This window comes from Plecotus auritus (assembly GCF_963455305.1).
Source record: "Plecotus auritus genome assembly, chromosome: 10".
In the NCBI taxonomy this organism is placed as follows: domain Eukaryota; kingdom Metazoa; phylum Chordata; class Mammalia; order Chiroptera; family Vespertilionidae; genus Plecotus; species Plecotus auritus.
Window position 1 is genome coordinate 130,163 of NC_137785.1, and position 27,170 is coordinate 157,332.

The following is a 27,170-nucleotide window of genomic DNA, read 5'->3' on the forward strand; positions in this document are numbered from 1 at the left end:
CGCCCCTGCCTGGGGTGCAGGAGGGAAGGGATGAAGAGGGAGCTGTCTGGGACTCTGTATAAACTAGGTAATGGCCCCCACAGATGTTCAGGTCCTAATTCCAGGGATCTGCTACCTTGCATGGCAAGATGGGCCTGTAGATGTGATTAAGTGAAGGACATTGAGGTGGGGAGATCCTGGCTAATCAGGACGGGCTCACTTCGTCACAATCTTTTTATTTTTTCTCATGTGAGGATATTGTTCCATTGATTTTTAGAGAGAGTGGAAGGGACAAGGAGAGACAGATAGAAACATCGATGTGAGAGATGCATCGATTGGTTGCCTCCTGCACGCATCCCGACCAGGGCCAGGGACCTGCAACCAAGGTACGTGCCCTTGACCAGAATCAAACCCAGGACCCTTCAGTCTGTGGGCTGACACTCTATCCACTGAACCACACCGGCCAGGGCTATCACAGTGTGTGTAAGGGAAGGAGCAAGGCAGGAGGGTCGGAGAGAGCGATCCGGAGATACTACACTGCAGCCTGGAGGACAGAGGAAGCCGAGGACAGGAATGCTCCCCACAGCCCGCAGGAAGGTCCTGTGAACACCTGGACCTCAGTCAGGGGGGACTGATCCTGAGACGTCTGCCTGCAGAGCTGTGAGGGCCTGTGTGTTCTCAGGAAGTGAGTTGGTGGAAGGATGCGGCAGCCGCCAGAGAAAAGGACACATCGCCAACCTTGCTCCTGCCTGACCGGCCCCTCCCTGCGGGGCTGGGTGCCGAGTGACACGGGCACGCAGGTATGGGACGGGGACTGGTCCGGGAAGACACTCCCTCGGTGCCCTGCTGCTCCCACTTCCCGGCTTCCTCCCTGGAAGCGGCAGCTCCCATCCAAAGGAGCTCCGCCAAGTGCCAGGTCAGGGTGGCGGGCGGCCAGCGGGGTGGGCCGGGTGTCCACAGGCATTCCTGGGCGGCTCCCTGGTCCCCTGCGAGGCTGTCCCTCCCTGGTGCCAGCTGCTGAGGATCCACAGTGTCAACAAACGAAGACTTCAGCCCCGTGGAAGTCACATTGGAAAACGCTGGGTCTCCACGGCCGGCGTGGTTCAGGGGCCGAGAGCATCGATCTATGAACCAGGAGGTCACGGTTCCATGCCTGGTCAGGGCACATGCCCAGTGGGGGGCGTGTAGGAGGCAGCTGATGCATGATTCCCTCTCATCGTTGATATTTCTCTCTCCCTTCCTCTCTGACATCAATAAAAATAGATTTTTTTAAAATAAAGGAGAAACTGGGTGCCCACCCGCAACGCACAGCACCCCAACCCTGGGCTCCGTGAGGCAGGATGGGGCTCCTGGGCCGGGGGCGGGGCAGGTGACTCGTGTTTAGCTTGTGCAGAGGGTGGCTGCCATCTATCTACTCTGCTGTGACTAAGCCAGGAAGGCTTCTGAGAGGAGGAGGCCGGGAACCCTTGGGCTGCATTCCCTGGAGGTGGCTGTCCACAGGGAGCCCAACAGGGATGCCAGGAAGGGGCATAGCTGGCCCCAAGGAACGAATGAATGGAGATGGGGTCATGGGGGCTCCAGTGGACGGGGAGGTCCGCAAACAAACCCCCACCCCAAATCAGGTGACACTGACCCAGAGGGCAACTGTGGCCTGGGTGAGCCTGGTGACACAGGCCCGGGACTCTGGAACCCGGCTGTGCGGCTCAGTGGTTGAGCACTGACCCAGGATCCAGGAGGTTCCATTCCCGGTCAGGGCACAGGCCCAGGTTGCAGGCTCACTCCCCAGTGGGGGGTGGGGGGGTCAATAATATATATAAAGAGCCCTGGCTGGTTTGGCTCAGTGGAGAGAGCGTTGGCCTGTGGACTGAGGGGTGTCCTGGGATCGATTCCGGTCAAGGGCACAGGTCCAGGTTGCAGGCTCACTCCCCAGTGGGGCGGGGGGTCAATAATGTATATATAAAGAGGCCAGGACCCACAGGGGAAGTTGAGGCCTCCCTCTTGGCAATTTGGTACCTAGCACCCCGCTGGATGCATCCATTGGCTGATTCCCATACGTGCCCTGACCGGGGCTCGAACCCCCAACCGTGGTGCATCGGGAGGACTTGTGGACCGAGCTACCCTACCCGCCAGGTCTGTGAGCCAGTCTCAGAGGCTCAGGCCCCGTCTGTCCTCCCAGGCCTGGACCCAGCCCCGTCTGTCCTCCCAGGCCTGGACCCAGCCAGGTGTGCAGGGCGGCAGCCCAGGGACCAGCCTTGAGACGCTGGAGCCACTCACCCAGCCTGCAGGCGGCAGAGAAGACAAACCCACCACCTGCCCGACCACCTGGCCGGTCAGCCCTGAGGCCCAGGTGGGGCGTTTCCAGCAGATGGCAGCACAGCGGACCTGTTCCCCCCGCCCCCCCCCCCCAGCCTCCTTCAGAGCCTTCAGCCCCTGGGGCCCCAGGATGCTCCCCAGGATGACTGGGGGTACACTCTGTGGGATCCATGTGAGGGTCAGGGTTGGGGTGCCACTAGCAGGCCCCCTGCAAGAGTCTTTTATTTTAATCCTCCCCCGAAGACATTTTCCCATGGATTTTCAGAGAGAGTGGAAGGGAGAGGGAAAGAGAGAGAAACATCCATGTGAGAAAAGCATGGAGTGGTTGCCTCCTGCACACGCCCCCAACGAGGGCACCCGACAGGGCCCAGGCCGGGGAGCCTGCACACAAGGAGCGCGCCCTGAGCCACGTCCACGTGACCAGAATCAAACGCCGGACCCTGCCGTCCGCAGGCCGAGGCTCTAACCACTGAGGAGCAAGACCGGCCAGGGCCCAGCAGAGTCTTCACAAAGATGGGGCCGGGGTGCCCTCAGCGGGATGCCCGCAGGGGTCAGGGTCAGGGGTTGCTTCCTGGGGGGATGAGGGAGCGAGGGGTTGGCAAGACCCCAGGAGGACGCGCGGTGCCCGGGACCAGAGACCAGATCTGCCAGAGGCGTGTTTACTGCGACCCCCACACCCGCCTCCGGCCCCGAACCCAGCCGGGGCCGCCCTCTCCTTCCCACGCGCGGTCCGAGGGCCTGTCCAGCACCCCCTCTGCCTCCGGCGCGTCCTCGGGGCTCCCTGGGGGCTCCGGTGTGTCCTCCGCAGCCCCCGGCAGCGTGGCATCCAGGTCACGGCCAGTGGGGCCCGGCGTCCAGGCGGGGGTCCAGGGCGCCCCGGGCTCGGGCCGCGGCGGGAACCAGGAGAATCCAGGCGCAGGGGCGAGCGCCACGAGCTGCGGCCGCGCGGAGCCCGAGGCGGCGTGCGGGATGAGGAAGAAGATGTAGACGCCGGAGACCACCAGGCCCGCGGCCACCAGCGCGGCGAGCGCCACGGCCGCGTTGAAGGCCCAGGTGGGACTGTCCAGGGTCAGGCGGCGCGACAGCGGGCGGCCGAGGCGCAGCGGCGGCGGCGGCGGCGGGGGCGGCGGGCGCGCGGCGCGGGTCTTGCGGGGCGCGGGCGGCGGGCGCAGGTAGAGCAGCCCGCGGCGCCGGTCGAAGCGCACGGAGCCCTGGGCACGGGCCTCGCGGGGCAGCAGGCCGACCTGCGTGGGCAGCGCGGGCAGCCCCCTGCGCGGGGCCAGGCGCGTGGGCGCGCGGCACACCGGGCAGGCCACCGCGTCGCCGCCGCCCGCCGTGGCCAGCGACAGGCGCGCCAGGCACTCGAGGCAGAAGACGTGGCCGCAGTCCAGGCGCTTGGGCAGCTTGAAGGCGCCGTCGAAGGGCGACACGCAGATGAGGCACTCGACGGGGGACGCGGGCGGCAGGATGGGGCTCGCGCCCGGGCTGCCGTCCCCGTCCTCCTCGTCCTCAGTCTCGCCCTGGTCCGGGGACCGGGGCGCGGAGAGCGCGCCGGGGGAGCTGGGGCTGGAGCCCTGCGGGACCCGCGGGCGGCGTAGCCAGGGCGGCCTGGGGCAGGGCATCCGGACCGGGCCTGCGGGGAAGGCGGTGGGAGGATGGCGGTGCCGCAGGGGGTCCCCCCAACATGGAGCAGAGGCGGGATAGGGGGGAGAAGGGAAGACTGACGGGCTCTGGAAAGGGCTGGGGACCGGGGACGAACCCAGGGGTCAGCGCAGGTTAAGCCAGACTTGGAGACCCCGGAGATGGGGGCTGAGGGGACCGGGTGGCTGACAGGCGTGGGGAGAGCGGGACCCAGACCCCGGAGCACAGGGACCCCAGGAACAGAGCAGGGGTGAAGCCCACAACAGGGGAAAGGGCCCCCAGAGACCCCAAGGTGCCAGGTGCCTTCCTACCTGCTGGAGCCTCCTCCCTCTGACTGGCAAGTCAGTTTTGACCCCAATCCCTGGCCTAGTGGCCAAGGGACACCACGCGCCCCGCCCTGTGGGAGGGGCCCTGAGGCGGAGCCACGCCCTCGGGTTCCTGCCTGACTCGTCGGACTGCTCGTCACGCCCACCAGCCGGATGTCTGGGGGTGGTGGGCAGGTGATGGCTCAGGCTGAGCCTGAGGCCCAGGGCGCCCAGGTGAGCGATGCCCGCCCCCCTCCTGGTGAACTCCCCACCCGGAGACATCTGTGCAGGGGAAGCTGCAGCCAGACCACAGGAAGGGGACAACCAGCCAGAGGGGGACTGGAGGGTGCAGGTGGGAGGCGAGCAGACCCTCAGGGGGCTGACAGGGTCCCCCGCCCCCCTCCCCCAGCTTGCAGAGGAGCTGGAAGTGGTCACAGCGCACCCCACAGCCCTCCACCCCTATTTCCAACCAGCAGGAACACGCCAGGTGGCCGGGCCTGCACCCCGCTGCCATGGTTCTGAGTCAGTGCTTCCCTGGGGAATCCAGGCCCCAAGAAGTGCCAAGAATGTGATCAGCTCCTCAGGACTCGGGGACCCCCAGCTCCCGAGACCCCCAAGGACGACAGCGGCACAGGCAGGCAGCGCTGCCCGAAGGCAGGAGGTTTATTAGAGCCGCAGCCGGGGATCAGCGGTTGGACTTGGCCACGCGCTCCAGCTCGTCTTTCTTCTTGATGGCGTAGGAGTTGGAGGAGCCCTGCGGGGAGGCACAGGGTCAGCTCCAGATGCGGCAGGCCCCCTGGACCCCCCACCCCCACCCCGTGTCCTCACCCACCTTGGCCGCGTTGATGAGCTCGTCTGCCAGGCACTCGGCAATGGTCTTGATGTTCCGGAAGGCGGCCTCGCGGGCACCCGTGCACAGCAGCCAGATGGCCTGGGGAGCACAGGGCCGGCTAAGCCTGGGGCCGAGGACTCCCTACACCGGGCAGGGCCGGCCGTGGGCCCCCAAGGAATGCTGGCGACCACACTGGCGCCCAGCGTGCATGCTGCCAGGTCTGGGGTCAGACTGGGGCCACAAAGTAAGTGTAGGCACAAAGGGTCCCCGATTCCCAGAGACCTGCAGACAGGAAGTGAAACAAGTGTGCCCCGGCCTGGGCCCTGGATGGAGGAGCAGCGACGGGGCGGCTGCACAAACAGGACAGAGGGAGCCCGCGATGCTCGGCTGCTGTTACATTCCTCGGGGAGACAGCGGGGCTAGAACATCCACGTTCTCCGAGAACGTCAGCAATGGATCCTCCAATAGCCCAAGACACACACACACAGTGACAACACACACACCAGAATCCAACGGCACCTCAGCCCAATGCCGCCCCAAAGGTCCAGAGCTGGGATAGGAATCCCAGCTGCACAGGGCAGGAATCCAGGAAGGCTTCCTGGAGGAAGTGACACGCCAAGTAAAGCATGCGACTGGGCGAACCTTCCCACTGGCCAGCCTCTGCCCCGGGCAGGACTCCACCGAGGCCTGACTGCTCTGCCTGCCCAGCCACGGGGGCCACCAGCCCAGGCCCACCTGATTCACGCGGCGCAGAGGGGACACGTCCACGGCCTGTCGCCTCACGGTCCCAGCGCGCCCGATTCGGGTCGAGTCCTCCCGGGGGCCACTGTTGATGATGGCGTTCACCAGGACCTGCAGGGGGTTCTGGGAGAGGGGAGCGAATGAGCCCACGGCAGGCCGGGAGGTCTATGGTCACCCCGAGACCCCGAAGGACCCCTGCGCACCGTCCTGGCCCGCCTACCTCGCCCGTGAGCAGGTGGATGATCTCGAAGGCGTGCTTGACGATGCGCACGGTCATGAGCTTCTTGCCGTTGTTGCGGCCGTGCATCATCATGGAGTTGGTGAGGCGCTCCACGATGGGGCACTGCGCCTTGCGGAAGCGCTTGGCCGCGTAGCGCCCGGCGCTGTGGGGCAGGTACTTGGCGTACTTCTCCTTCACCGCGATGTAGTCCTGGGCAGAGGGAGGGCCCGTCAGGAGCAGAGGCACAGGCGACCACTCAGGCGGCCCCTCACCTGTCGGGTCGGCTGTGAGGACTCTGCCGTGGGGGCGGGGGAGGGGGGAATGGGGGGCGGGGGGCGGACTAGAGAGAACGCAACCACACTCCCCAGTTTTGCTTGGAAAGCACCTCAAACCGCACATGGACGTTTTGAATCAGACACTGTTGGGGTTTGGGGCTGTCCTGTGCGCTGAGGGATGGTTAGCAGGATCCCTCTAGCCTCTCAAACTGCTGGTTTTTAAAATACGTTTTTATTAATTTTATCGAGAGAAAGGGAGAGGAAGAGACTAAGAAACATCGATGCGGCCAAGAAACACTGCTCAGCTGCCTCCTGCGTGCTCCCCACCCCGGACCGAGCCCGAAACTCGGGCATGTGCCCCACCAGGAAGCAAACTGGCGACGCTCGACCAAGGGGCCCACCAGCCAAGGCTCCAATGTGTTGTGTGTTTTGCTTTTAATGGACTGATTTGAGAGAGAAGGGAAACACTGACCGGTTGATCCTCCTGTGTGCCCTGACGGGATCAAACCCGCAACCTTGGCGTATGATGCTCTAACCAACCGAGCTACCTGGGCAGGGCCCAGGCCGTTGTGTTAAGAATCACACAGAAACCCTTCCTATACAGACACTTCCCAAGAAAATGTCCAGAAAACACTAAAGTGTTGGGGGGGGGGGGGGGGTTGGGACCAGGAACTTGTGTCTACAGGCCTCTCAATAGTCCTTCCATGAAACATACCCAAGGCCTGTGACTCACACATGAGGACATATCCCAACAATGCTTTTCTAACGATGCAGGCAGTGCTGGCATCTCAGCCGATCGGCCAAGGCTGAGGGTTCGATGTCTGTTCAGGCCTCATGCAGGAATCAGCCAATGAATGAATGGATAATTGGAACAGCCGGCTGGCATGGCTCAGTGGTTGAGCATCAATCAACGAACTAGAAGGCATCGGATCAATGTTTCTCTCTCCCTCTTCCTTCCTCTCTGAAGTCCATAAAAATATACTTAAAAAAAAATTGGCACAATTGATGTTTCTCTCTCTGAAGTCAATAAAAAAATTTTAAAACATAATAAAATAAAAATACAAGCAGGACCAGGGAAAGGACAGGGGATGCGGATACTGGCATGAGGCTGGTGTCTACGCCGGAGCGGACCACCCGCACGAGCAGGCAGATGACTGTGCAGACAGACCTGTGGACACGGCTGTGCCATCGAGGGTCTGGTCCACGTGCCCCGGCCCAGGGCACAGAGACAACCCGGAGCCCACAAGGACACCTGCGTCCCGTCAGAGCACCAGGGAAAAGTGGAAACAGGTGTAACGTTTTCCCAGGAAGGAAGTCTGGAAGCTAACGCACACATGACAGAGCCCACAGGCGACCAGAGACGGAAACACTAACACGCTGTTCTTTAAGTGTGCAGACCTGCAGAGCAGCCCATGAAGGGACACAACCCCCAGACCTTCAGGGTGAAAAGGCTGGTTCTCCTTGAGGTGGGGGGCCTCGGCCCACAACGCAGGCCGAGGCAACAAAAGTGCTTCTTTGAAAACGAGAGGGGAAGTAACATATAATCCAGCCTGGGTTTCCTTCATCTCTGCACAAATGCAGTCACAAAGCAGATTGTGTTGTTGTGTGAAGGGCCCACGAGAGCGATACTGAGGCCACGTGTACAACGTGTGTGGGTGAGGGACCGGGAGGCCTCCCATTTCCAATCTCAGAACCCAGAACAGCTGCAGCAGACAGACTGTCAGGTGTGAGGACAGACTTATAGTCAAATGGGAAGAATCAAGGGAGCGGGAATCACTCTGGCCCTTTGCTCAGGGTCTCGGGTTTGATGCCAGGTCAAGGGCACGTGTCGGAGGCAGCCAATCAATGTGTCTCTCAAACTTGGATATTTTTCTCTCTCTCCCTTCCGCTCTCTCTAGAAATCAATGGAGAAGATATCCTGGGTGAGGATTTTTAAAAAAATACATAAGAAGGGTGCCACAACCATTCAACAGGGGAAATGCCCTTTAACAAACAGACACTTCCCAAGAAAGCAAAGTTTGCTTGAAAACATGCTTGTAGCAAACAGAAGATTTAAACGACAAACATCCTGTGGCCTACGTTTGTTAAATAAAACGTGCAGAACTGAAAAACAAGCCAAACCAGAAGGTGCTGGGACAAATGGATTTCCACGTGCAAAAGAATGATGTTGGAGCCCTGCACTTCAAAATGGTTGCAGTGAATTCTGGGTTATGTGCATTTTACTACAAAAAAACGCACACAGCCGAAACCGGTTTGGCTCAGTGGATAGAGCGTCGGCCTGCGGACTGAAGGGTCCCGGGTTCGATTCTGGTCAAGGGCATGTACCTTGGTTGCAGGCACATCCCCAGTGGGAGGTGTGCAGGAGGCAGCTGATCGATGTTTCTCTCTCATGGATGTTTCTAGCTCTCTATCCCTCTCCCTTCCTCTCTGTAAAATATCAATAAAAGATGTAAAAAAATAAATAAAATAAAATATATCTTCTAAAAAAAAAACGCACACAAAAATAACGACCCCTGGGATGGGATGCTCCTTCCGAGGAAGGAACCACCTCCTGACAAAGCTGCAGCGCCCCGGCCTGACGCTCAGCTCCACTCCCACAGGGCTGTGGCTCAGTCCCTGGTGGTGGGTGGCACGCACAGCAGGCAACCATGGGTGTTTCCTTATTTCTAAAACCAGTACGCAGCCCGGCTGGCGTGGCTCAGTGGTTGAGCGTTGACCTATGAACCAGGAGGTCAGGGTTCAATTCCAGGTCAGGGCACAGGCCTAGGTTGCAGGCTCCATCCCCAGTGTGGGACCGGCAGGAGGCAGCTGATTGATGATAATTCTCTATCATTGATGTTTCTCTCTCTTCCGCTCTGAAATCAATAAAAAAATATATATATGTATATTTTTAAAAATATATTTTATTGATTTTTTTACAGAGAGGAAGGGAGAGGGATAGAGAATTAGAAACATCGATGAGAGAGAAACATCCATCAGCTGCCTCCTGCACACCCCCCACTGGGGATGTGCCCGCAACCAAGGTACATGCCCTTGACCGGAATCGAACCCGGGACCCTTCAGTCCGCAGGCCGACGCTCTATCCACTGAGCCAAACCGATTAGGGCAAAAAAAAAAAAAAAAATATATATATATATATATATATATATATATATATTTTAAAATACATCTTTATTGATTTCAGAGAGGAAGGAAGAAGGAGAGATTGAAGCAAATGATGAGAATCATGGATCGGCTGCCTCCTGCACGCCCCCTACTGGGGATGGCGCCTGCAACCCGGGCCTGTGCCCTTGACCAGAATGGAACCCAGGACCTTTCAGTCCCCAGGCCGACGCTCTATCCACTGAGCCAAACCGGATAGAGCAATAAAAATATATTTTAAAAAATAACAATGAAGCCCTAACCGGTTTGGCTCAGTGGATAGAGCATCGGCCTGCGGACCGAAGGGTCCCAGGTTCGATTCGGGTCAAGGGCATGTACCTTGGCTGCGGGCACATCCCCAGTGGAGGGTGTGCGGGAGGCAGCTGATCGATGTTTTTTTGTGTTGTTTTTAATATATTTTATTGATTTTTTAAAAAATATATTTTGATTTTTTACAGAGAGGAAGGGAGAGGGATAGAGAGTTAGAAACATCCATCAGCTGCCTCCTGCACACCCCCCACTGGGGATGTGCCCGCAACCAAGGTACATGCCCTTGACCCAAATCGAACCTGGGACCCTTCAGTCCGCAGGCCGAAGCTCTATCCACTGAGCCAAACCGGTTAGGGCTGATCGATGTTTTTAATCTCCCTTCCTCTCTGTAAAAAAAATCAATAAAGTATATTAAAAAAACACACAATGAAATCGATAAGCATATCCTCCGGTGAGCATTAAAAAAACACGAAACTGTAGCAGCCTCTGTACAGGACACAAGGAAAAACGGACACGGGGTGGGGGTGGGGGTGGGGGTGTGGTCCGGGCATCTCCCTCTCACCCGTCATTTCTTCAGCTCAGGACGGACCCGCAGGACAGCTCCACGTTCCAAGTGACCCTCGGGGAAGGGCCCCCCACCCCGAGCTGGGGCCCCACCCCCAAGCCGCCCTAACCTGCAAGGAAATGTCATTGATCTGCACGTCGTCGGTGCTCCACTTGCCGAAGAGCTTGATGTCGGGCGTCTCCGCCACCGCGGGGGCAGCCGTCTCCCACTCGTTCATCCTGGGGGCAGAAGCGCGGAGCCCAGCTCACTGCCTGTGAACTCGGAAGCAACGAGGGGCCCTGGAGGCCTGGGAACCTGCCTCCACTTCCGGAGCCCTGGAGGGAGGGCCACTCCAGGGTCAACTACAAGGACCCCTGGGGTCCACGCTGCTGCACGGACCACAGCGGGGCCGGTGATGCCCAGGGCCCCGGCATCGCATCCGCTGCAGTGCCCATCCCATCCCCGGGATTAACGAGCTCTGCGCCCCTGGGGGAGTCAGCAGCACGGACTCAGCTTCCCCATCAGCAGAACCGACATATTCTCTGCCATCAAGGATGGCTGCGCGCACGCTGCGCAGAGCCAGGCCGAGCCGATGGCCACGTCCGGCACTAACGGGCACGGGGGCGCTGTTATTAAGGAGAAAACCGTGTGCAGAGCGGAGGGTGCATCGTGCACCTCAGAATAACGGGGGCTCCCTACGTCCACGTGCGGTGGCAGAGGCCGATCCACAATCCGCTGCCCGGCTGCCAGCAAAGCTACGGCGGCCGGCCGGGCTCCCACTACTTCCCCGCGCTCCTCGGATCCCTCCGCACGTTTTCCGGAAAGAGCGGTGAGGGCTCCCAAGGGAACCCCCAGGCCTCGGGGCCAGCCCACGGCTCCCCTGGAAACTCTGGAACGCCCATCAGACCCCCGACCCCGCGGCGGCCTCACCTTAGCGTGCAGCCGGGGCGTCTGGGGCGTCTTGGTCGCTCGTCGTGGACCACGCGCTACGCTGACACAGACAGGAAGAGGCCGCGGGTCGCGGGCCTACGCTTTTAACAGGGACGAACACTTCCGGGTCACCGGGCTGTACTTACGAACCAATACGGAGCAAGAATGTAAAGGCTTCCTCAGCGAACGCGGGACGCGTAAATTCCGGACGCATGCGCACATGCAGAAGCGTACCCACTAGAAAGCCTGGCGGAAGTCTGACATCTAGTACTGGCCCGGCCTCGAGGGATCCTGCGCAAGCGCAGAGGCCACCTTGAGGCCAGCGCCGCCATGGCTACTGAGGGCACATGTCCCGCTAGCGTTCCCTGCTGTTTTCGGCCGCTAATTTCACGTCCCACCTGCTGCAGGTTCCGAGCGGGGCCAGTCGGTTGGGCACCGTCTCATTTTTCGTGATGTCCGCTTCGCCGGGACACACACGCCACAGGCTCGGGCGGCGGCGTGGGGCCCTGTGATGACGACTGCCCTCCGCTGGTCCTGGCTGCTGGGCACGCGCGCATGTGCGCGTGCGCGTGCACCACGCGTGGGGCCCACTTCCTCCCCCCCACCCCCCCGCGACTCGCGGGCTGGGGGCTGCTGCGGGCCTGCGTCCCAGGGAGGAGACGTTTTCCAGTTCAGCCTCACCCATCACCCAGTCCGGGGCCCCTCCATCGCTTCTCCTCCATCCCCAGGTGCGGGCGGAGGCGGGGAGAAGCGCTGTACTGCGGGCCTAGGGCTGCGCCCCGAGGTTGCCTAGGGAACAGCCCCCGCCCCCTTGGGTCCATCTGGAGCCTGAGTTGATGCGGAGGTCACTGGACGGGCGCAGGGAGTCGGCTCGGTGGTGGGTACCCCGACCTCTTTGAAGCCCTACGCAGTGACCCCGGAGGCCATCGTGGAGAGCAAGTGCCAGCTCTTCACCCGCACCCCCACCTCTTAGGCGCCTCTTAAGCCGAGACCCTGGATGGAGCTGAGCTGAGACGTGGACGCTGCCCAGGTGGGCTTCTCAGAGGCAGCGACCATTGTGGCTGCACACCCACGCTGGCCGGCAGGATGGCCTGGGTGGGCATCTACTGGAACCTGGGGCTCCCCACCTCCCGGTGCCCATCTCCGCATCCAAGGACTGTTCCCCCTTCCCAGACCCCAAGGGCCCTCAGCCAGAAGGGCCAACATTTTGTCCCCAGCGACGCCCCCCACCCTCACCCCGCCCACACCCTCGGGCATACACCTAGCAGGTGCTCATCGGCTGTACTGCTTGTTTACTGACTGATTATTAAGGTGGTGTGTGGTAAATCAGCGAGTGAGATACAAGATGCCTTAATGAACCAATTAATTAGGAATTTATTGCACGCAGCCCAGACTGCAGTGGTCGGCAAACTGCGGCTCGCGAGCCACATGTGGCTCTTTGGCCCCTGGAGTGTGGCTCTTCCACAAAATACCACGGCCTGGGCGAGTCTATTTTGAAGAAGCGGCATTAGAAGAAGTTTAAATTTAAAAAATGTGGCTCTCCAAAGAAATTTCAATCGTTTGTACTGTTGATATTTGGATCCGTTGACTAATGAGTTTGCCGATCACTGGCCCAGAGGGAGGAGTTTCTTCAAAATCTCTGAGTGGCCCTAGCCGGTGTTGCTCAGTGGTTAGAGCACCAGCCTGCGGACTAAAGGGTCCTGGGTTTGATTCCCGGTCAAGGGCACATGCCCAGGTTGCAGGCTGGGTCCCCTCCAGTAGGGGGCGTGCAGGAAGCAGCTGGTCCATGATTCTCTCTCCTCATGGATGTTTCTCTCTCTCTCTCTCCCTTCCTCTCTGAAATCAATAAAATTAAAATTAAAAAAAAAAAAAACCCCAAAATCTCTGAGTGAAGTTACACGGGAAGTTTCCCGTATTTATACCTTTTGAGCTTCTTTGCAGATTTTACAAAGAGCGCTGAGTGGGTTATTGTTACAGACAGTCTGTAACCTTGAACACATAATGAGTTAGTACTTGGCATAAGAATATGGAGATTATTATCAGTATTAGTCTATTACATTGGATGGCTGGCCTGCAAGGTCAGACAAGTTAAGGTTATCCTTTTCTGTTATTCAAACTAAAAACAAAGTCATAGAATAAGAGACTGTCTTAAAGTGACAGAGTTTACAATGACCGAGTTTACAGGACAAGGGACTATCTAACAAGAGCAGAGAATTCAAACAGCAGTTTTTATACAAGATGGAGGTTACGCTGCTTCAAAGGTTCACCCCTGCCCCCCCCCCCCAATTCAAGGAGCATCTCAGAGACTCTGGGTACCCTTGGGCTGGGTAAGGGGTTAGATCTCAGTCTCTGGCAGGAGGCACAGGAGCTGCACCCCAACATCCCAACACCATGCTCCTGCCCTCCTAACCACGGGTATGACCAGACTTGGGCCTCCCACGGGGGTCTCTGGGGATGGAGAGGGGCTTTGGTGGGTTTCTGGTCCTGGAGGGACCCTCCCTGACCCTTGGGGGCCCTGCCTGGTCATGGGGTTGCCCCTGGCGAGGTGCTGACTGAAGGACCCTCACACTCAGCGGGACCCAGCGGGCCCCCAAACCTTGCCTCTTTCTCTTCAAAGGCAGACAGGGGCTCCCCCTCGGAACCTCAGTTCCCCCCCCCCCTGCAGCATGGAAATGAGAACAGAATCCGATAAGGCCAGTTTGAGGCTTGTGACCTGGCCACGGGTGGTCCCTTGGTAACTGACGTAATCTAGACGTCACAAGAGTGACCCTCCTTGCATTGGAAGGCTATGAATTCAGGAGTCTCACGGACACGGATTCGTGGTGGCTACGATTTGGGGGTGCAAGGCACAAGGCAGGGCAGAAACGGGGACCTGCACTTGAGGAGGGGGAATCCAAGACCTTACCTGGAGGAGAAACAGGGACCTGGATTAGGGGGGCGGGGGGGACCCAGAGGCAGAAGTTGGGAGAACGACTGAAAATGAATATAGGGGGAGAACGAGGCACTAGGGACGGGAATTTAGAAAATGATAGGTCACGAAGACGGGGGGACCTGGCCATCGGGGTTTTGGGGGGGTCCCAGCATTAAGAGGGCACTCAGGCATTCCCCAGCTCGGCACAAGCCAGGTACCTGGCCTGAAGCCACGCCCTCTCCTGGGAACGACCAATCACCAGCATCCAAGTGCCTAGAAGGCGGGACTACGTGGGGCGTCTCCAAGGCAACGGCGAATCGCAAGCCGCCGTCTCCTCCCCGCCCGCCACCAAGGCCGGGGAAGGCTTGGGCTCCACGGTCGCCATGGTAACCGCGACACTCAGTTGAGTCTGGACGCAATCGCTCGTGCCTCTCCTGCCAGATTTTCAACCACAAACCACCCGGCGGTGGAGAGTCCGGTTCGGACCCCGGGCGGAACTGCATTGGGAGCCCAGGTCCGCCCGGCTGGACCCCTGCCCTTCAGGTCCAGGCGGGGCCAAGGCGGGTTGGTGTGTTGGTTCCGGACTCTGGCGGGCCCGGGTTTGGGCCGCCTCTGGCCTAAGGCCCTCGGGGGGCCTATCGCCTGCTGGGTGAGGTCAGGCTGTGGACAGGGCGCTGTGCCCCTCCTGCCTCGCGTGGGCGGCCCCAATTCCCGAGATGGGAGATGGCCGGTGGGGTCTGGAGCCGGTGAACAGCCCATTTTATAAATTCCTTACAAAACAGGCGCAGGTGGCCCTGGCCAGTGTGGTTCAGTGGGTAGAGCGTCGGCCTGCGGACTGAAGGGTCCCGGGTTCGATTCCAGTCAAGGGCATGTACCTTGGTTGCGGGCACATCCCTGGTGGGTGTGCAGGAGGCAGCTGATCGATGTTTCTAACTATCCCTCTCCCTTCCTCTCTGTAAAAAATCAATAAAATACACCCTATCTAATAAAGAGGGAATATGCTAATTGACCATCACTCCATCACAAAGATGGCTGCACCCACAGCTGAGGCCAAGTTCCCATAAGGAGCCTTAACAAGCAATTAGCAGGGACCTGAGGCTACGCCCTCCCCCACCCGTCAGGGCTTGACAGGAGACCTCAGGCCGCGCCCCCACCCCAGTGCCAGGCCAGGGGACCTGAGGCCATGCCCCCCACTCTGCGGGGCTTGATGGGGGACCTCAAGGTGCACTTCCCACACCGGCGGGGCTGGACAGGGGACCTCAAGGTGCACCCCCAGTGCTGGGCCGGGGGACCTAAGGCTGCACCCCCCACCTGGTGGGGCTTGATGGAGGACCTCAAGGCATGCTCCCACCCCCAGTCTTGGCTGGGGGACCTCAGGCCACACCCTCCGTCCTGGTGCCAGGCCAGGGGACCTGAGGCTACGCCCCCTGCCAGGCAGGGCTTGACAAGGGTGGGGCTGGCCGGGACTGGATCTAGCCCAATGGCAGGGGAGGGCAGCCAGGTCTGGGTCTCACTCAATTTTGAGGCTCATGTGGGTGGGTGGGGACTTGACTCTGGGTCCCAAGGTGAGCCCCAGACTCTGACAGGAGAAAGGTTTTCATATACATTTTACTAATTTTCTTTCATCTCTGACACTTCTATTACAGAGAAAAGGCAAATAGCAGTATTTTAAATTATTTCCTCTAATTAATCCCCTTTTAATGTGCACGAATTTCGTGCACCGGACCACTAGTATTTTAAATAAGAGTCCAAAGATGAAAGATAATTTTGAAAGGCATTGGGGGTCAGAGGAGCTTTAGCTAAAGGAGCTACATTCTTAGTTCTCCTTGTCTTAGGACCCTTGCTTTTTATTAACACAATTTGTCCTAAAGCAAGGTGGAGATAATACACTTCCAAGGGTAGGGTACAGAAGCATTGTCCCTTTGGGGAATAGCCTACAGCTGTTCAGGTGTTCGGCCAGTCGGAGGCAATAACATGTAGATTGAGATGCCCTGAGCTGTCTGGCAGCAAACAATCATCCTATTCAGGTTTGAGGGAAGTGCCCCTCAGCCACACCAACAGGTGACAACATATGTGACTCAGCCCTCGCTGAGTCCCCAAGTCCCATCAACCTTTTGATGAAACTCTTGCAATTATGACCTGCTGGAAGTGGCTTCCGGCACATCTATGTGACAAAGACACAGATCGGTCGCCTGGGGCAGGGCATTGAGCCTGCAACCAAGGAATGTGCCCTTGAACCTGGGACCCTTCGGTCTCCCGGCCGATGCTCTATCCACTGAGCCAGACCAGCTAGGGCGGAATCTTTATTCTTAATGTTTTCATTGATTTCAGAGAGTGTCCAGCGGGCAAAGGGGGCTCAGATCCCAGGGACACAAGAGAACAGAGGCGTCCTATCCCTCCCACAGCTTCATGCTCCCCCATGGGAGACCTGGCCTTTGGCTGGGACACAGCCCAGCACCGCCCCCTGGTGGCCGCTCAGCCTGGGGACAGAACAAAGTGCAGCCTCTGAACTGCCTCCTGGATGGGGCTGGTTTGGTCCAGGTGGGAGGGGTTGGGTGTGTCTGGAGCCTCAAGCTCCCTACCCAACAGCCAGGGAGGGAGGCATCTGGGCGGAGGAAGAAGGTCTTGAAAAAGGTGGGCTCTAGCCGGACCGGTGGTGCTCAGTGGTTGAGCATCAACCTATGAACTAGGAGGTCACAGTCCAATTCCTGGGCTGTGGGCTCCATCCCCAGTGCGGGGCGTGCAGGAGGCAGCCGGTCAGCGATTCTCTCTCATCCTTGATGTTTCTCTCTCTTCCTCTCTGAAATCAAAACATGTTTAACATAAAAATAAAAAAGAAAAGAAAAAGGTGGACCCTGGAGACAATCCTCGGCCCCTCTACCCTGAGGCCCCAACCCAGCACCCGCCCGCCCTCTGGACACGGGATCCCGGCCCACTTCCCTCAGCCCTGGGCACCCAGCCCCTGCAGCAGGGCTGCCGCGGGCAAAAGACACGTTTTAAAGTCGTTTCACATTTATTAACGCCCAGGAGGCATTAGAGAGACGTCCCCCTCCACACGCTCCCCGCCCAGGGGGAGTGCAGCCTGGAGCTGCAGCAGGAAGGAGCAGGGCCGGGGAACCAGGAGACCCTCAGCAGCACGGGTCTGCAGCTGGATCAGCGTTCTAGACAAAGTTGACCAAAGAGAAATGGTAGGAGAGGGGTCACCCTTGGTGCAACCCAGGCAGACCTCCTCCAGCCCCCGCAAGAAGGAAGCAGCTGAGTCAGCTGCCCCCGACCCCTGCCCAGGCCTCCCTCCTGGCGCTCCAGCTGACCCAGCCGCTCGCTGCCTCAGGGCCTTTGCACCTGCTGGTTCCCCCACCAACCCCAGCAACACACTAACCCATGCGCTGGGCAGGGCACGCCCGACAGAGGGCGCAGGCTGGGCAGAGGTGGGGGGTGTGGAGGGGGAGGAATCCAGCTCTCAGAGCCCAGGGGGACCTCACCTGCCACCTGCAGCTCCACGGGGTCGCTCAGCTCAGACACCAGGGGCCACCGGGAGCGGTAGCGGCAGCTGTAGTTGCCGGCGTGTTGGGGCCCCACGTAGGTCAGCACCAGGTCCTCGGAGGGGCCATATGTCGAGGCCACCACTTGGCCTGCTCCCAGCAGCTCCAAGGATTCGTGGGCCACAGGGGTCTCGCAGCGCAGGGCAGCGTCCCGGCCTGGACTCACCTTCCCGCTCCACAGGGGCCGAAGCCGCGGCTTGGGGAGGGCTCCTGGGTGGGGCGGAGGGTCAGGCAGGTCAGTCCCCCTTCCAACTGCAGCCACTCCGGCACCAGGCCCTCCCCTACCCCCACTGAGGCCCAGGCCTGCGGGCTGGCCCTCCACACCCTTCTCCCCTTTCCTGGCCCTGAAAGGAGACAACCGCCCTCACACCTGGTCCCTGGAACAAGAGGAGTCCCGGCGTCACCCTATTCCTCAGGACCCTGAGAGTCCCCCAGTTCTGGGGCTCTTTGTGGGGGGTCCCCTTGTGTGGCCCCAGGTGAGGGAAGGAAGACTTGATGGTGGACATGGTGTCCCCGCAGAGCAGAGCGCGCCCCAGCCGAAGGTCAGGAGGCGGGACCTGCACGCCCAGCCCTCTGCCCCGTGGGGACCTTGGTGAGGAAATGGGAGGGACAGACCGACCCCAGGGGCCCCGGGGGTGACACATGAACCCTTCACCCTGCGCACAGGCCCGGCGGCAGGGGGCTAATGGTAAGACACCACCACCGGCTGGGGGGCTCAGTGGAGTGTGTCCTCCCAGGAACCCAGAGGTCCCGGGTTCGATTTCCGCTCAGGGCACCTGCCTGGGTTGCGGGCTTGATCCCCAGTAGGGGACATGCAGGAGGCAGCCGATCCATTATGTTTTCCTCTCTCTCTCTCCCTCTCCTTTCCTCTGTGAAATCAATAAAATATATTTAAAAACATATCCTCCAGGCCTGGCCAGTTCGGCTCAGTGGATAGAGCGTCGGCCTGCGGACTGAAGGGTCCCGGGTTCCATTCCCGGTCAAGGGCACAGGCCCGGGTTGTGGGCTGGATCCTCAGTGCGGGGCGTGGGGGAGGCAGCTGATCAGTGATTCTCATCCTTGATGTTTCTATCTGTCTCTCCCTCTCATTTCCTCTCTAAAATCAATACAAATTAAAATATTAAAAATATATATCCTGCAGCCCTGACCGGTGTGGCTCAGTGGATAGAGCGTCGGCCTGCGGACTGAAGGGTCCCGGGTTCCATTCCGGTCAAGGGCATGTACGTTGGTTGCGGGCACATCCCCAGTGGGGGGTGTGCAGGAGGCAGCTGATCGATGTTTCTCTCTCATCGATGTTTTTAACTATCTCTCCCCCTTCCTCGCTGTAAAAAATCAATGAAATATATTTTTATCTTTATTTTTTAATATATTTTATTGATTTTTTACAGAGAGGAAGGGAGAGGGATAGAGAGTGAGAAACATCGATGAGAGAGAAACATCGATCAGCTGCCTCCTGCACACCCCCCACTTGGGGATGTGCCTGCAACCAAGGTACGTGCCCTTGACCGGAATCGAACCCGGGACCCTTCAGTCTGCAGGCTGACGCTCTATCCACTGAGCCAAACCGGTTTCGGCTATGAAATATATTTTAAAAAAAATAAAAATAAAAATATATCCTCCAGTGAGGATTAAAAAATACATACCTAAATAATAAAACAATAATGTAAAATAAATATATATTTAATATTGTTATTGATCTCAGAGAGGAAGGGAGAGGGAGAGAAACAGAAACATCCACGATGAGAGAGAATCATGGATCGGCTGCCTCCTGCACACCCCCCCCCCCCCTCCACCGGGGACCGAGCCAGCCACCTGGGCTCCCGCCCTTGACCGGAATCGAACCGGGGACCCTTCCGTCCCCAGGCTGACGCGCTATCCACTGAGCAGCACCGGCTGGGGAAACTGAGGCTCGGGCCGGTGCCCAGCCGGCGGGGATCTCAGCAGCCTCCGCGCCCACAACCCGGGGAAACCCACGGGAACCCCCTCACCTTCCAGGCGCAGGTCCAGGCGCGCGCTGGGCGCGGAGCCCACGGGCGGCGTGGGGCCCACGTAGACGCAGCTGTAGTTGGACGAGTCCATCGGCGACACGTCGCGCAGCTCGAACCGGGCCTCGTGGCCCGCGGGGCTCTGGAGGGCCCGCACCCGGCGCCGCCCACGGGCGTCCTCGCGCAGCAGGGCGAAGCGCTGCCCGGCCCGGGGCGCACGGCACCGCAGCTTCACCAGCGAGCCCGGCCCGGGGTTCGGGGTGGCGGACTCCGCCGAGAGCTCGGGCGCCGGCAGCGTGTCTGCGGGGCGAGGCGGGGGTCACCGGGGGACCCAGGCGCCCGTTGATGCTGCGGCTGCGGCTGCGGCTGCGGCTGCGGCTGCGGCTGCCCAGGGTCCTGGCCCCGCCCCCTCCGTCTGAAACTGTCCGCCCGCCCCTCCCGGACGCCCGCCCGCCCGCCTTCCGCCCCGTCCTCCTCGGGCCTCCTACGCGCTCCCTCGTTCCTTTGTTTGTCTGTAACCCCGAGGCGTGGCTCCGAGGCTGAGCCCCGACCTAGGACCCCGGAGGTCACAGGGTCAAGTCCCGGGGCTCCTTCCCCAGGAGGGGCCGCGCAGGAGCAGCGGATCCCTGATTCTCTCTCCTCATGGATGTTCCTCTCTCTCTCTCTCTCTCTCTCCCTTCCTCTCTGAAATCAATGACAATAGATTAAAAAATAAAAAATAAAAGAGCCCTAGCCGGTGTGGCTCAGTGGATAGAACCTCCGCCTGCGGACTGAAGGGTCCCGGGTTCGATTCCGGCCAAGGCCACATGCCCAGGTGGCGGGCTCCATCCCCAGGAGGGGGGCGCGCAGGAGGCAGCCGATCCGTGATTCTCTCTCATCACGGATGTTTCAGACTCTCCATCTCCCTTCCTCTCCAAAATCAGTAAAAAAAATATGAAAAAGAACGAACAGACGGGGGTGGGGGGGTGGGGGGAGGGAGTCTTGTTTTGTCGTCCAGCCCGGGGCAGCCCCCCACCCTATTCCCCTGGGTGCCCCCCGCTTCCCTGAGCGCCCCCCCCTCCGCCCCGGGGCGCAGCGCCCCGCTCACCATCGCTCAGCAGCAGCTCCACCGGGGAGCTGTCGGAGGACCAGGGCGTGCCCGCCCCGCGCAGCTGGTAGCGGCAGGTGTAGAGGCCGCTGTCCCGGGGCTTCAGGGATTCAAACTGGAAGAAGACGCGGCCGGGCGTGGTGCTCCAGCTGTTGACCCGGAGCTCCCGGTCCCCGCGCCGCAGCTGGAACTCCACGCCCTCCACGGGCGCCACGCAGCCCAGCGAGACCTGCGCCCCCGGGGACAGGACGGCGGCGGACTCCCCCTCCACGCTCAGCCTGGGCGGCGGCGGCCTGGCTGCAAGGCAGGAGGGCAGCTGGGGCGCTGGGGTCCCCCACACCCCGACCTCCCCCCCCCCCCGGTCCCCGCGTGGGCAACTGTTTCCCAGGCCGTTCAGAGTCGGGGGGATCCAGGAAAAGGCAGCTCTGGCCTCCGGGAGCCGCCTCCTCCAGGAAGCCCTCCGGGTGGCCCCCAGGCTCACCCATCTCCTCGATGGTCAGGGTGGCGCTGGGCTTGGAGGCGGGGCCTGCCTCCTGGGTGCGGTAGCTGCAGCTGTAGTTGCCAGCCCGGTGGACCTGGAAGGTGGCCTTCACGGCCTGGGGGGCCTCCGCCACCTCCAGGAACTGGGGGTCTCCTTCCCGCCTCAGCAGGAAGGTCACCCCCCGGAGTCCGGCTCGGCACAGCAGGGTGGTGGTCAGGCCCTGCGTGATCCAGGACACGGGCTTGCTGGAGAGCACGGGTGCGGGCAGGGTCCCTGCGGGCGGGGCGGGGAGGATGGTTGGCGTGACCGAGGCGGCAGGATGGCCCGGCTGGCCCTGGAGTGACACACTCGTGAACATGTGAGGGAGGCCGGCCGGCGTGGCTCAGGGGTTGAGCATCCACCTAGGAGCCAGGAGGTCACGGTTCAATGCCAGGTCAAGGGCACATGCCCGTGTTGCGGGCTCCATTCCTAGTGGGGGGGACGTGCAGGAGGCAGCGGATCCATGATTCTCTCTCATCATGGATTTTCTCTCTCTCCCTCTCTCTCTCTCTCTCTCTCTCTTTCTCTCTCTCTCTCTCCCTCCCTCTCCCTTCCTCTCCAAAATCAATGAGACAGTCAGAGGAAGGCAAGGACCACAGGATCTCATTCCCACGTGGAATCTAATGAATCAAATAAACGGATGAACAAAAAGAGACCCAGAGACATAGAGGCAGGAACAGAATGTTGACCCTCAGAGGGCAGGCAGGGGAGGGTGGGCGGGGAGAGATTAACCAATGAACTTGTATGCACGTAGGGGGTGGGGAGGGCCTGGGGCTGGAAGAGGTTAATGCGGGGGGAAAATAAAGACTTTCAACAATAAAGACTTCGCCCTGGCCGGTGTGGCTCAGTGGATAGAGCGTCGGCCTGCGGACTGAAGGGTCCCGGGTTCGATTCCGGCCAAGGGCACATGCCCGGGTTGTGGGCTCGATCCCCAATAGGGGGCGTGCAAGAGGCAGCAGATCCATGATTCTCTCTCATCACGGATGTTTCTATCTCTCTATCCCTCTCCCTTCCTCTCTGAAATTAATAAAGAAATATATTTTTTAAAAAAATAAAAATAAATAAAGACTTAAAAAGAAAGATTTTAAAAATAGAAATAAAGAAAGAAAAAAAAGAAAATGTGAGGGAGGCAGAGAGATGGACAGGCCCTACTGTGTGCCAGGCCTACTGTGTGCCAGGCCTACTGTGTGCCAGGCCTACTGTGTGCCAGGCCCGCCCTGTAAGCTCTTTCTGGGAACTCAGTCATGTATTCCTCACAGCCTTCTGGGGTCAGTACAAAAATCACCCTCCCTTTAGTGTGTGTGTGTGTGTGTGTGTGTGTGTGTGTTTTGTTAATCCTCACCCAGGGATATTTTTCCCTTAATTTTTTTAAATATATTTTATTGATTTTTACAAAGAGGAAGGGAGAGGGATAGAGAGTGAGAAACATCGATGAGAGAGAAACATCCATCAGCTGCCTCCTGCACACCCCCTACTGGGGATGTGCCTGCAACCAAGGTGCATGCCCTTGACCGGAATCGAACCCGGGACCCTTCAGTCCACAGGCCAATGCTCTATCCACTGAGCCACACCGGCTAGGGCTCACCCTCATTTTACAGACGGGGAAACCGAGGCTCAGCAATGTCAGGGTCTTGCCCAAAGTCCCCTAGCCGCTCAGGGGAGGGGCCGACAAGGAGAGTGAGGAGGGAGGGAGGGAGGGAGGCCCCCACTCACCTGGCCCAGTCACCTCCAGCAGGTTGCTCAGCGAGGTCCATCCATCAACGCTGTCCATGGCATAGCGGCAGCGGTACAGGCCCCGCGTGTCCCCCGTCACCGCCCCCAGTGGGAAGCGCTGCTCCGTGGCGCCCTCCTCGAGGTGGGCCAGCTCCTGGAGCACCCCATCCTTGAACAGCTGGAAGTCCGTGGTGACCAGGCAGGCCCGGCAGACCAGGGTCAGGTTGGCCCAGGGTTCCTGCAGCGAGCCGGCCTCGGCCCACAGGTCCGGCTGGGTCTCAAAAACTGGGGGGGGGGGGGGGGGGGGGCGAAGGTCAGAGCCACGCAGGAGGTGCGCCCACCTTCCCCAAGTCCCTGTGCACCCAGGGATCCCCCCACCGCTAGACCAGCACCCCCCCACACACCGTCCCAACCCAGGCCCCGACTCACATGTGGCCGCTTCGGCCGCTGGGCTCAGGGAGAGACCTGTGGAGACAGGCCCGTGAGGCCCCCATTCCTGCCCCTTCCCGCCCGCCCGCCCCAGGGGACCCAGGCCCAGGCTGCCTCACCCCAGAGCAGCAGGAAGGCGGCCAGCGTGGACATGGTGTGAGCCTTGTCCAGCGGGTGAGGGTGGTCATAGGCCTGAGGGAGGGAGGGAGGGAGGGAGGGGGCAGCAGGTGGAGCCGGTCACTGACCCCTTCCTGCTGTTTGTCCTTCTCAAAGGCCAGCGATGTGTGTGTGAGGGGGTGTGTGTGCAGAGCAGGGGGCGGGGGGGGGTGACAGGGAGAATCCCTGCGGCTCCAGGAACCTCAGCAATAATAAATACGCATAAAAAAGAACTAAATTAAGAATGAACCATTTGTAGGCACCTGGATGGAATTGGAGAACATTATGCTAAGTGAAATAAGCCAGGCAATGAAAGAAAAATACCACATGATCTCACTCATTTGGGGATAATGAAAAACAGTATAAAATGATGAACAAAAAGATAGATACAGAGGCAGTAAAGCATCAAACAGACTGTCAAATTACAGCGGGAAGGTTAGGGAGAGGTGGGGGAAATAAGAGATCAACCGAAGGACTTGTATGCATGCATATAAGAGTCACCAACGGATGCAAAACATTGGGGGGTGAGGGCATGTATGGGAGTGGGGTGGGGGGGCAATGGTAAGATATGTACACATATAATACCTTAATTAAAGAAAAAAAAAGAGCCCTAACCGGTCTGGCTCAGTGGATAGAGCGTCGGCCTGTGGACTGAAAGGTCCCGGGTTTGATTCTGGTCAAGGGCACATGCCCGGGTTGGGGGGTCCCTCCCCAGGAGGGGGTGTGCAGGAGGCAGCCGATCCATGATTCTCTTGCGTCATTGATGTTTCTGTCTCTCCCCCCCTGTTCCTTCCTCTCTGAAATCAATAAAGATATATTTAAAATAAAATAAAACAAAATAAAAAATATATATATTAAAAAAAATAGAGCCCTAACCGGTGTGGCTCAGTGGATAGAGCGTCGGCCTGCGGACTGAAGGGTCCCGGGTTCGATTCCGGTCAAGGGCATGTACCTTGGTTGCGGGCACATCCCCAGTAGGGGGTGTGCAGGAGGCAGCTGATGGATGTTTCTAACTCTCTATTCCTCTCCCTTTCCCTCTGTCAAACAATCAATAAAATTTATTTAAAAAAATAGTAATAATAATAATTAAAAGAAAGAAAGAAAGCAAGGTCTTCAGAATCGCTGGGTAAGAATAAAACGTGAACCCTGGCCCAGGGGCCCGCACACCAGTGTTCACATCAGACACTTAAACTATGAGTTCTCCCCCCAGACACTATTTTTTTTTTTCTTTAAATATATTTTATTGATTTTTTTTTTTTTTTACAGAGAGGAAGGGATAGGGATAGAGAGTTAGAAAATCGATGAGAGAGAAACATCCATCAGCTGCCTCCTGCACACCTCCCACTGGGGATGTGCCCGCAACCAAGGTACATGCCCTTGACCGGAATCGAACCTGGGACCCTTCAGTCCGCAGGCCGGCGCTCTATCCACTGAGCCACACCGGTCAGGGCCCCGGACACTCTTTGTGGGAATCCCGGGCAGCGTGTTGGGCCATGGCCCACGATGCCTCAAGGAGTCCCAGTCCTGGGGTGCTGCCGGCACTGAATTCCAGACGGGCAGCTGTGACTCAGCAAGGGCGAGGCTCAGCAGGACGGGCACCGGCAGCCCTGTCCCCCACACCCAGGTGGCCCGTGGCTCCCTGCCACCGTCCACACGAATGTGTGACAATGCCAGGCTGAGGTCCGAGGTCCCCACACGGGGAAAGGGGCCCCTCAGGCAGGACCACGGATGTGGGGGGCCCTCGCACCCCCTTCCTCCTGGTACAACTGGGATCCCAGGGTGAGCTGTGGTCCCTCACACAGAGGCCACTGAGCAGCGGGAGGGCAGGTGCCCATGTTTCTCAGCGGCACCCCTGGGGGGCACCAGGGCTTGGGTAACAGCGCATCCTGGAAACCGCCCCCCCCCTACCCGAGCTGAGACCCAGATCCCGCCCTCAGGAGGCCAGCTCTCTGTGCTCCGGGCGTGAGGGACGATGGGGCCTGGCCACCTGCCACGACCCTGCCCCAGGGCTTCCAGGGAATCCGGGGTCATGGCCGCTGGCCTTGTGTCCCGGTTTGCAAACAGCCGGCTCCCGGCCAGCACCCAGCGTGACCTCCCGGATCCCCAGAGATCCGGAGGCCAAGGACCCTCCGGGGCGGGAGAAAACGCCCGGGGCAGCCAGACGGCCCATCGCCATGGGCTCAGTGGACAGGTGTCCTGGGCATCGAGTCACCCGCGCCTGACGGAGGCCGTGGGAACTGAATGGCCCCCGCACCCCCAGAAGGGCCTTCCGCACCCTAATCCCCAGAACCTGTGGAGGGACCTTCTTCGGGGAAAGAGCATTCGCAGATGGAGGTGAGGATCTTGAGATGGGCTCGTGGGGAATTCCCTGGGTGGGCAGTGCAGAGAGGGGGTGACAGGGAGAACCCCTGGGGGGTTAGGAACTTCAGCAATCAGGATAATAAGGACGCATAAAAAAGAACTAAATCAAGAATAAAAAATAGCCCTGACCGGTGTGGCTCAGTGGATAGAGCGTCAGCCTGCGGACTGAAAGGTCCCAGGTTCGATTCCGGTCAAGGGCATGTACCTTGGTTGCGGGCACATCCCCAGTGGGGGGCGTGCAAGAGGCAGCTGATCGATGTTTCTCTCTCATCGATGTTTCTAACTCTCTATCCCTCTTCCTTCCTCTCTGTAAAAAATCAATAAAATATATTAAAAAAAAAAAAAAAGAATAAAAAATAGCCCTGACCGGTGTGGCTCAGTGGATAGAGCGTCAGCCTGCGGACTGAAAGGTCCCAGGTTCGATTCCGGTCAAGGGCACAAGCCTGGGCTGCGGGCTTGATCCCCAGTAGGGGGCGTGCAAGAGGCAGCCGATCAATGATTCTCTCTCATCATTGATGTTTCTATCTCTCTCTCCCTCTCCCTTCCTCTCTGAAATCAATAAAATAGGTTAAAAAAAAGGACGCATAAAAAAAACTAAATTAAGAATAAAAAACAGCCCTGACCGGTGTGGCTCAGTGGATAGAGCGTCGGCCTGCGGACTCAAGGGTCCCAGGTTCGATTCCGGTCAAGGGCATGTACCTTGGTTGTGGGCACATCCCCAGTGGGAGGTGTGCAGGAGGCAGCTGATGGATGTTTCTCTCTCATCGATGATTCTAACTCTCTATCCCTCTCCCTTCCTCTCTGTGAAAAATCAATAATAATAATAAAAAGAATAAAAAATAAAAACGGCCCTAGCCAGTTTGGCTCAGTGGATAGAGCGTCCGCCTGTGGACTGAAGGGTCCCAGGTTCGATTCTGGTCAAGGGCACATGCCTGGGTCAGGGGCTCCATCCCCAGTGGGGGCCGTGGGGAGATAAGAGGAAGGTGTAGGGAGAAGAGGAAGAGGCCGAGATTGGAGGGAAGCAGCCGAGAGCACCTGGACCAGCCAGGAGCCAGGACAGGGTTCCGCCTGGGACCCTTCTGAGACTGCAGACTCTGGCCTCCAGCACGGACACAGAACACATTCCTTTTTTTCTTTTTTTATACATTTTATTCTATTTATTTATTTTATATCTATTTCTGTATTGATTTCAGAGAGGAAGGGAGAGGGAGAGAGAGATCGAAACATCCATGATGAGAGAGAATCATGGATCGGCTTCCTCCTGCACGCCCCACA

The 27,170-nt window shown here is 59.1% G+C and overlaps 3 protein-coding genes across 5 annotated transcripts; all 3 read right to left on the reverse strand.

The window, feature by feature from the left end:
• Window positions 1-2,951: 2,951 nt before the first annotated feature.
• Window positions 2,952-3,914, reverse strand: RNF225 (ring finger protein 225; the record flags this gene model as incomplete). The annotated part of the gene is made up of 1 exon (XM_080643654.1): window positions 2,952-3,914. The coding sequence occupies one exon, from the start codon at window positions 3,912-3,914 to the stop codon at window positions 2,952-2,954; it is 963 nt and encodes a 320-aa protein (XP_080499780.1).
• A 957-nt stretch (window positions 3,915-4,871) lies between these two features.
• RPS5 (ribosomal protein S5) lies at window positions 4,872-11,923 on the reverse strand. Of its 2 annotated transcripts, none has more exons than XM_080643658.1 (7): window positions 11,590-11,923; window positions 11,192-11,327; window positions 10,392-10,500; window positions 6,032-6,241; window positions 5,806-5,934; window positions 5,071-5,169; window positions 4,872-4,992 (listed from the first exon to the last, which is right to left on the reverse strand). In XM_080643658.1, the coding sequence occupies exons 3-7, from the start codon at window positions 10,497-10,499 to the stop codon at window positions 4,924-4,926; spliced, it is 615 nt and encodes a 204-aa protein (XP_080499784.1). In that variant the 5' UTR covers window position 10,500; window positions 11,192-11,327; window positions 11,590-11,923; the 3' UTR covers window positions 4,872-4,923. The 2 variants fall into 2 exon arrangements, with proteins under 2 accessions (XP_080499784.1, XP_080499785.1); XM_080643659.1 differs by having other exon boundaries at window positions 11,192-11,332; window positions 11,590-11,917.
• A 4,470-nt stretch (window positions 11,924-16,393) lies between these two features.
• Window positions 16,394-25,409, reverse strand: A1BG (alpha-1-B glycoprotein). Of its 2 annotated transcripts, XM_080643638.1 has the most exons (9): window positions 25,042-25,409; window positions 23,498-23,570; window positions 23,379-23,414; window positions 22,950-23,234; window positions 21,198-21,470; window positions 20,717-21,013; window positions 19,633-19,929; window positions 17,585-17,854; window positions 16,394-17,263 (listed from the first exon to the last, which is right to left on the reverse strand). In XM_080643638.1, the coding sequence occupies exons 2-9, from the start codon at window positions 23,529-23,531 to the stop codon at window positions 17,256-17,258; spliced, it is 1,500 nt and encodes a 499-aa protein (XP_080499764.1). In that variant the 5' UTR covers window positions 23,532-23,570; window positions 25,042-25,409; the 3' UTR covers window positions 16,394-17,255. The 2 variants fall into 2 exon arrangements, with proteins under 2 accessions (XP_080499764.1, XP_080499763.1); XM_080643637.1 differs by lacking the exon at window positions 25,042-25,409 and having other exon boundaries at window positions 20,717-21,040; window positions 23,498-23,551.
• Window positions 25,410-27,170: the final 1,761 nt, after the last annotated feature.